The sequence below is a fragment of the Trachymyrmex cornetzi genome, unplaced genomic scaffold (assembly GCF_001594075.2).
Source record: "Trachymyrmex cornetzi isolate Tcor2-1 unplaced genomic scaffold, Tcor1.1 scaffold16, whole genome shotgun sequence".
NCBI lineage: Eukaryota > Metazoa > Arthropoda > Insecta > Hymenoptera > Formicidae > Trachymyrmex > Trachymyrmex cornetzi.
Window position 1 is genome coordinate 2771846 of NW_017296201.1, and position 8974 is coordinate 2780819.

At 33.7% G+C, this 8974-nt stretch overlaps 1 protein-coding gene across 2 annotated transcripts; it reads right to left on the reverse strand.

Moving 5' to 3' along the window:
- Positions 1-347: 347 nt before the first annotated feature.
- Positions 348-4485, reverse strand: LOC108758781 (probable cytochrome P450 6a14). Of its 2 annotated transcripts, XM_018503889.1 has the most exons (5): positions 4086-4485; positions 3048-3624; positions 2754-2969; positions 1940-2191; positions 348-620 (listed from the first exon to the last, which is right to left on the reverse strand). In XM_018503889.1, the coding sequence occupies exons 1-5, from the start codon at positions 4434-4436 to the stop codon at positions 454-456; spliced, it is 1563 nt and encodes a 520-aa protein (XP_018359391.1). In that variant the 5' UTR covers positions 4437-4485; the 3' UTR covers positions 348-453. The 2 variants fall into 2 exon arrangements, with proteins under 2 accessions (XP_018359391.1, XP_018359392.1); XM_018503890.1 differs by lacking the exon at positions 2754-2969.
- Between the last annotated feature and the right edge of the window lie 4489 nt (positions 4486-8974).

Here is an 8974-nt window from a genome sequence, read left to right on the forward strand (position 1 = left end):
ACTACTCACGTTCCTGACACTCTGACATTCTATATATCTCCATTTTTATTGTTTTTTTTTTCTTAATTTATAATTAAACAGAGATAATATTTTATACATCCTTTGTAAGATGAAAATACCGTCATTGAGTATTAAACAAAATGTTTCATTTGTGAACATGACTCTGATTGTAATAAAACAATTTAGAACTACTAAATCTGATTCTAAACTATTGCTAAGATACAAAAAACTATCTAGCTTTGTCCGAAAACAAGAAGGAATTTACATTAACACATTCATAAAAAATTAAATATTTAATAGTAACAAAATTTCTATTTTTTTGTCACAGATAAGTACATTATCGCAGTAATTTTATATATTTTATGTGTACATAAAATGTATGTGCTTCAGGTATTTTTACCTACTAGTTTCTTGAAGAAAAAAGAAAAACACTCTTATAAATACAATCTGTATTTAGGAAGATGAGGTAATGGTAAGCCAATATCCCGCTTCGCTCGCGGTTACAAGACTCCGTCTGCTAAACTTGATCGGCATCGGTGACTTTTCGCATATTTCAATCCGATGATCCTTGAGGAACGCTATTATTCCCATCTTGATTTGCAATAACGCGAACCGCATGCCTGGAAAGTTACGAAATCATTGTAATGAGCCGTGATTACGACGCGTTGATTACATAATTGCTGACTTTACAACGAATTTGAGACAAGCTTATCAAATCGGGACGTAGACTTTTGCATAAAATACACGCATACAGTATATTATCAAGGTCATCGTCCTCCAGGCCGCATAAATTTGCACGCACAAACGAGCGGTGCGTCTCGGCCTCTTAAGCTAATAATTACTAAGTGAGTTATTTGAACGATAAATTTTGCACGCAACGCGATGCTTTAATATGCAATCTGTCGTCCAATTATTAGTTGAATTAACGATCGATCAAAGATAACGAGTAGAATATTGGTTGAATGAGATTCAACAACGTTAATATGAAATATGATGAATAGAGATAAGAAAAGATTTGTGATGAGAAGATTCGATAAAACGATTAAGAGATTACATGGCATTATTTGCAAATTTTATAGATATTATTTTTTATTGCGAATAATTCTGTCATGATTTTCAAGTGCTGATCAGCGAATCAATAAGCATTTTTTTGGTTTAAACGAACGACGTAGGCATGTGACGTAACATCGCGTGTAGAGTCAGCGGATCATAAATTCCGGATTAACCATTTGTTTAATTTTCTACTAGCAATAAAATTATATTATGATATCGTTCACAATCATCTACAGAAAAAATAAGTAATTAAAAAACAGACTTTAATGGACTGTTTATCTGAAAATCTGAGAACTGCTTAAAATATGTTTGAAGGATAAACGGTATCGAACAACTTTTCTTATATCTAATAACATTACATTTACAATTATAATTGATTAAATATATTACAACTATAATAAGGTAATAATTATTAATTAATATAGTAATTATCCAGACAACACGCATGTTCAAAAATAAGGCATAAGACTAAGATGTCTTAAAGACGTCTAAAAGAAATCTTATATCTCGATTTTGGACTTTTTGTTGTCTGGGTAATTTATATTATAATGATTTATATTATGATAATAGTAATTAATTTATATTATACCATATATTATACTAATTAATAATAGTTATCCATAAATGGATAATACTACTATTCTTCTTTAGTTTATTTATATTTTACTTATCTTCATAATAAATAATTGAGGTATTTCTCCTTAATTTTTTCCTGATAATGATTTATCTATATAAATGGATAATACTACTATCTCTCTGCAGTTTATATTAATTATTCATATTTTTCTTATCTTCATAATACATAGTTGAAGTGTTTCTCCCGAGCTTTCTCTTCAATTTTTTAGTTGCTGATATTGTTTCTTTCTTTGAGTGCAAGAGTCAATACCTATGCAATTTCGTGGCCCTTCTCCGAATGGAAGATACGTGTAAGGATGTCTCGTGCGTTTATTCTCCTCCGTGAATCTCTCGGGATCAAATCTTGCTGGATCGGGATAGTAATTTGGGTCATGATGGAGGCCATAAATCGGTATGACGACCCGCAAGCCAGCCGGCAGCTCCACATTGCTGTCCGGTATCCGGTACTTGTACTCGCATCTTCGAGCGAACAGTGGGGCTGGCGGATACTTCCTGAGAGTCTCTACATAATTTACAATTCTAACATTTCCAGATTATTTCTAACGCGCGTTGAGTCAGCGAATTATGAATTCTGGATTAATTGTTTGCTTAATTTGCTATTTGCAATTATATCGTGCAATTATATTATTCGCAATCATCTACAGAAAAATAATAATTAAAAAATGTAAACTTTGACGGATTGCACTCGCTCGGATAACGAAAATTTGAGAATTGCCTAAAACATATTTGAAAGATAAGCGGTGTCGATTTAAGATAAACGGTGCTCACGTTCGCGCTGTGTTTGCGATAGATATATCTGATTACACGTGAACTCCTATCGTACCTATAACACAAAACACGTATGCAGATATTTGCAGTGGAATTCCACACGAGTTCACTTCTTAATAATTTACTTTATTTAATAAAAATAAACGGTGTCTATTTTATGTTCACTGCGTCATGATGATTTTATCGATCGTAAACGAGTGAGATCCGAATTTCAGCATTGTTCGCGTTAAAATGATTAGATCCGAAGAAATTTTGCATTTTTGGACTTTTCATCAATGATACTAACGGATCCGTACCTAATATTACCATGTCGAGATACTTCATTTCCTGAACAGCGTCGTAAGTTAATTTTCCATCTCCTATAGCATTGTGTATCTCTCGCCTGGTCTTATCTTGGATTTCCTGATTCAAGGCTAGTTCGTAGAGGCAAAACGCGATCGTGTTCGACGACGTTTCGTAGCCGGCGACAAAGAAACCGAATGCTTGTGCCGCGATAGTGTTTTCATCTAATTCTATAAATAACAAACTTTTTTAGCCTACATTAATGAAACGATGTTGCCTTTTTTGCACGACATTGCAATTTGGCTCACCGATTTCCTTCGCCGCTTGGGCGTCTTCATCGCTGCAGATTCGTGGATTAGTGGCTTCGCTCTCCAGAGTACCCTTGTTTTTCAGCTCGATTAATAGGTCCATAAAATCGTGTCTGGTCGTGCCGTTACTCTCCCTCTGGCTGATCATTTGTGACACGACGTGCATGAAAAACTGGGTAACGCTCGGATCGACGAGCTGCACACCCATCAGTCTGTATAGCCTCGGCATGGCCGTTCGTAGCATCCTCCAGAGAGTGGCCTTGTAACTCGGCTTCGAAAGCTTCTTCACCGCTTTGTGAAACTCGGACTCTTCGTCGGTGAGAGCGTTTATCTGTATGCCGAAAGCACAGCTGCCGATAACGTCAATGATGAATTTCGCGGCCAGTTCCCGTACCTCGACCGTTTGGTCACCAAAGTTGCTTGCCTCATTGATAAGCCGCTGCAACTCTTCGCAGCATTCCACCAGTAGGTAGAACATCCGCTTCAGCTTGCCCGACGAGAACGCGGGCGTTAGTTTCGATCTAAGACCCTTCCACTTACGCCCTTCGAGATTGAACAGATGTCCGGAGAGCGGATCCTAACACGTACACGATTAAAATGAGATTTAAAGCTCATTAACAGGGTTTTCATGTATTTTAAGAAATATCTAATCAGCAGTTAACATCTCGAAGATACGAAAGAAAACCTCCACAGAATGGATAGTTTTGCTAAAGTATCTAAAAACTTAGCTAGGTATAGTTCTGAAAATAATTATGTTAGACCATCGAAATAATTATGTAGGATAAACTGGTCGTGAGAATATCAAAACTTTGTGCAGTATTGTCCATAATGCTTGAGATTCTTACACAATTATTTCGATAATCCAATAAAATTATTTTCATATCATTATTGGTGCAATAATTCTTTATATATTTGACTGAATACACTATATGACCTTAATCTTTTATACAATTTGAAAATCTATCCAAATTATTTCTATCGAAGTTTTTAGATACTTCAGCGAAATTATTCTTGACGTGTATTAATAGTCGTGCATACCTGATCGTTATTGATCGGTATCCCACGATTCACGAAGCAAGCGAAATCTTTGACGCATACGCTCCTCACTAAATCGGGATCGCGTAGAATCAGCACGGGTGATCTTACTCGGAACGCGCCAAAGAACCTTTCATCCTTGAACCACTGATACATCTCTTTCACGCCTTCCGGTTGCGACGTTCGAAACAGGAGCAGGGGACCAAAATTTCCGACAAGCACAGTCGGCTTTTTGAACGGTACACCGCGACATTTCCAAAAGTCGAAGGTAGCCGTGAGATAAAAGTACAGGCTACCGAGGACGAGTCCGATAAGTAGAAAAGGATCCAGCAATATCGCTACGACGTCAAGCATTTTCAACCTTTGCTCGACGCGCAAGTTTCAAAGAACAGCTTTTCGCCTAAAAACGTAATCTCTAATTTATCACAGAAAAATAATAATTTATAACAGAGAAATAATTATTTTTCTTTTTATAATTTTAGTGTTGATAAGAAATAAACTGATGTTGTTTATCGTCATTTTAACGTCAAAATAAAGTCTTTGATATTTTGACGTCAAAATAACGACGAACAACGTCAGCTTGTTTTCTGGATATATGATTAATGTGACGTAATTTTTAATTTATATTGCATTCAATAATTTCTCCGACGTGAGCGGATTATGGCTACGCTGAATCATTCGTATCGAATATTGATTTATTACATTGTTGAATCGTACAGTGCAGCCGCGGCTGTTTGACTACCGGAGTCTATTTTTAAATTCGTTTTACAAACGTAAACATTTGGCCGCGTAAAGGAGCACTACGAGCAGAGATTACCGTACTTGCGATGTGTTTGCGACAGGTCCGATTACACACGAGTTCCGGTCGTACGTACAGAAAATGCGCGCATATATGTTTAGCGGAGTTCACTTCTTAACCACCTACTGCTTTCAATAGTAACATCAAGACATTAAACCAAGAATTAAAACACTCAGTCGGTTACAACTCAATTTCTGTAGTTCAATATCGCATATTGCACGACAGAACGTTTCAGAGACACATTTTAAATATTCTTAAAAGTATTATTATAAAAAGTCCATAATATTTCGTTCCGATGATTCAGTTTATATTGAGCTTGTAGATTGTCCGTCTCAGCATTAATTAACAGACTTTATTGTTCTTTCGGTCTATCAGTTTCTTTTATCCAATTTCCAGTCAAAGAGTTCTGTGTGTACTTGACACTCACGTATCCTGACCATCTCACCTTGACATGTTTCTGAATACGCATTTTGCGCATAATCGTATTCAAACTTAAAAATAAATTATAGTCTCCTATATCAACTTCGAGAAGAATTATGACCCATGAATCATCGATAATGACTCCTAACATTTCAGTAATCCATGAAATTTCAAAATTGCGATTCGAAGCGATTCGGACGCAGACATTCGACATAAATCAAAATAAGCATGTCGTAAGTATAAATTGAAATATACAGATTACGAAACACTTCTTTTAAGAAAGTGCTTTATATAAAACGATCGAGTAGTTTTTGATTAATTTATCAACTTTCCATCGGCGTACGCTTTTATCGTGATTGTTTACTATGTCTGATTCATACGTCTAAAATTTTTTCAAAAAAGAGAAAGAAACTTAGAACAATCGAAACAAAAGAATACTTCATTACACTGAGAAAAATGGTCTAGTTGGATTAAAGTAATTCTGGTGGAAAATGGATAAATCAGAATTTTCTGGTTATGTCTATTAGAATTCTAGTAGATTTTATCAGAAATATTGTACCAACCAGAATTCCGGTTATCTCAACTAGAATTCTAATAAATTTAACCAGAAATTTCTGATTCGTCCATTTTCAATCAGAAATTGTTTTCAGTGAATCTGTTAGAATTTTCGATATCACATATGTATGTTGATTCCGTTGAATGACAACGTATTGGATTTATCCTAGTTTGTATTACGCCAGTTCGATTATTATATATCAGCACCCGATTATCGACGCACTACGTTTTTTCGCCGAGGGGATGCGCACACACTCACTGGCATTCCGAGGAGTAACAAGCGGCACAAGTTCCGCGTCGATGTTCGGTCGATTTAGCGTAAAAGAAAATCGGTTGCACTAAAAGACATTCTGCGGCATAATTTCTCTCGCACCTGCCACGGTTTCCCGTCACGTGGTGCAACCGGTGATCGAGTCGCGGTCGTTCCTAACCACGAAAAGCGGGAAGAGAGGATGGGAAACAACAAGGGGAAAGAAAAACGTCGCAATGTATTCCAAGTGCGTTGCGTTGTATCGTCACACCGTATCGTTCCCGCGGAAAGGCTGACCTCCCACCGACTGGAAGGCATGAACGAATGCCGCGCATTTATAGAGACCTCGTACTGGCGCCGACTTTGAAGCCGAGCCCGTATGGCTGATCTGATACCTCCACGGATAGCTCCGGGTTATCTTCAAGAGGTTTCTGCATCCCTCTCCGTCGCCAGTATCAGCTGCTTAGAATGAACTTGCGTTCTTCTTTAAGTGCTGCCGATTATCTCTGTCCGTCGCGAATTCATTGCTCAAATGAGTAATAAAAGACAAATATGCACTGAGAGAAAAAAATAGTTGCGATTACCATAATTTAACTATAATATATACACAAACATACATATATATATATTTATATAATAGTAATTTTTTTAGACAACTATATATTTATAATTGTTTTAATCATGCAAATATAATTATCGTGCTATTAGTAACAGTCACACACATTGCTTAAAAATCTTTAATTTTTTCATAATCTTTTTTTTAATTATTATTACCACATAAATAGTAAGTGAATTTAAGAAACTTATATTTATTATAATTGTGACTGCATTTAGTGAATAAATGTTTATTTTGATTACCATTTATATTTTTATATTAATATTTGAAATTATTATAATTTATAGTACAAATCTTTTCGTGTTTGAGAAATTATGTTTATTATTACTACATAAACATATTGTAGCAATAATAATCATAAAAATGGAGCTTCTAACCATAATATTTTACCATGCAATTATAGTCATAAATGTCAAATACTTTTCTTTTTGTAAAAAAGTGAATTTAGATAAACACTTAAGACATATACAGAATATCCCAGAATATTTGGAACTATTTTCATATACAGATAGAACGAAGTAAACCGAGCAAAAAATCCTGTACAACTTTACAATTTTTGCAATAGTTAATGAGTTATTAATTAATAAAAATCGCCATATTAGCCCGGCTAATAGTTAACTATATTGCGAAAATTGAAAGGATTTTTCGACTCGGTTTAGTCCGCTCTATCTACATATGAAAATAATCCCAAATATTCTGGAACATCCTGTGTATTGCGAATCTTCATATATTTCTTAAAGTTTTAGATGTAAAAATTATTTTGGATTTTTGTAGAAAACAAGTGCTAAACAATATAGCAGGTTAATCTAATCTTTATAAAGTCAATTTATTTAATTCTGAGGATTTACAGAACGTGACTGATTGTTATCTTGAAAATACGATCAATATATGTTACGCGTATAGATAAACGTAGAGATATTCCGATATATTTTTATATTTTTATTCCCATGTAAATAAAATTCATGCAGGACTATTTTTAGTCGTATTTTTGTACTACAAAAATAAAACGTTTTATATATTCTCCTTTTTCCGCTTTTGAGATTGGATATTTGTTTGGTTGAACAAGCATGCAAAGTTGAAAATAACACAGTCAAAAAACAAGTAAACTTTCTTCCTTCCACAACAGAACATTAGCTGTTATTTATGCATTTGCTTTGCTATCGATAAAACATTAAGCGTGCAAATATTGTGTTAAGATCTAGACGCTGGCGACTGTCCATCTCACTTTCTTGCATTACGACGTGCATTGTAAATGAAAATAGATTTTCCTTTCACGTTTATTTCTGCAACGCTGATCTCTACCTCGATGGAAACAGATGGTAAAACATGGGGAGTTGCTTACATTCCTTTTGAACGTTTATTCGACTTGTACATGCATTTTCAGACGACTTACTATTTTCTTCTATTTCTCTTTATATATATATATATATATATATATATATATATAACATAAAGATAACATAAACAATTAAAATTGAAACATATTACGATTATTAAAGTAGATTCTGTCTACAGAAATTCTGAGGAAATTTTGTTTTACAAAATGTAAATTTTATTACTTCAAGGATAATGTTTTGCGTCATATTTTATGTGATAATGTTTTGCGTCATATTTTATGTGAATGCAAGCTTATCTTTATCAAAATATTATCTTTCATTCAAAATATTGTACTAGCTTCTAACTGCGATATTGTATCTATGATAATAATTATATCTATGACAATAATTATAAGATATAGTATTATATTAGTCGTAATAGAGATCTTCAATGCAATCAGTTCTTTTTTTTATTAAGAAATGATAAGCCATAAGTGGCTGTAGAACGTTATCCATTATACACAATTAAATCTGTCTATATGTGTAGAAGTAAATATAAATCGTCAACTGTGTATAAAGCTTCATATTTCCCAATATTTTTTAAAAATTGTGGTATTATAAAAAACGATTTTTAAAAAGTCGTTAATTTTTTAAAATAAATATATAAGAATGTATAATCGTATTATCATAATTATAAAAATATGTACTTTGTGCTTCGTATGTATGAGACATGAAATAAAATATGTATTAATAACGCAAAATCGAGCGATAATCCTAAATAAAAATAAATAATAAATTAGTGTAATAAATGTAGCTTTTTATATTTATAATATTTATAAATATTTATAAAATTGTAGAAAAAAGATATTAAATCAATGACCAACTGCAGATAAATGACCGACTATTGATCTTGCCACCTGTTATAAAAGCGGCTGG

Bases quoted from the DNA above. Each gene is read 5' to 3' on its own strand.
- LOC108758781 (XM_018503889.1), bottom strand. From the start codon at position 4,436: ATGCTTGACGTCGTAGCGATATTGCTGGATCCTTTTCTACTTATCGGA. The intron at 3,625-4,085 runs GTATGCACGACT...TGTACGTGTTAG, and splicing joins TACCGATCAATAACGATCAG to GATCCGCTCTCCGGACATCT. The intron at 2,192-2,753 runs GTACGGATCCGT...TAAATTATGTAG, and splicing joins TCTCGACATGGTAATATTAG to AGACTCTCAGGAAGTATCCG.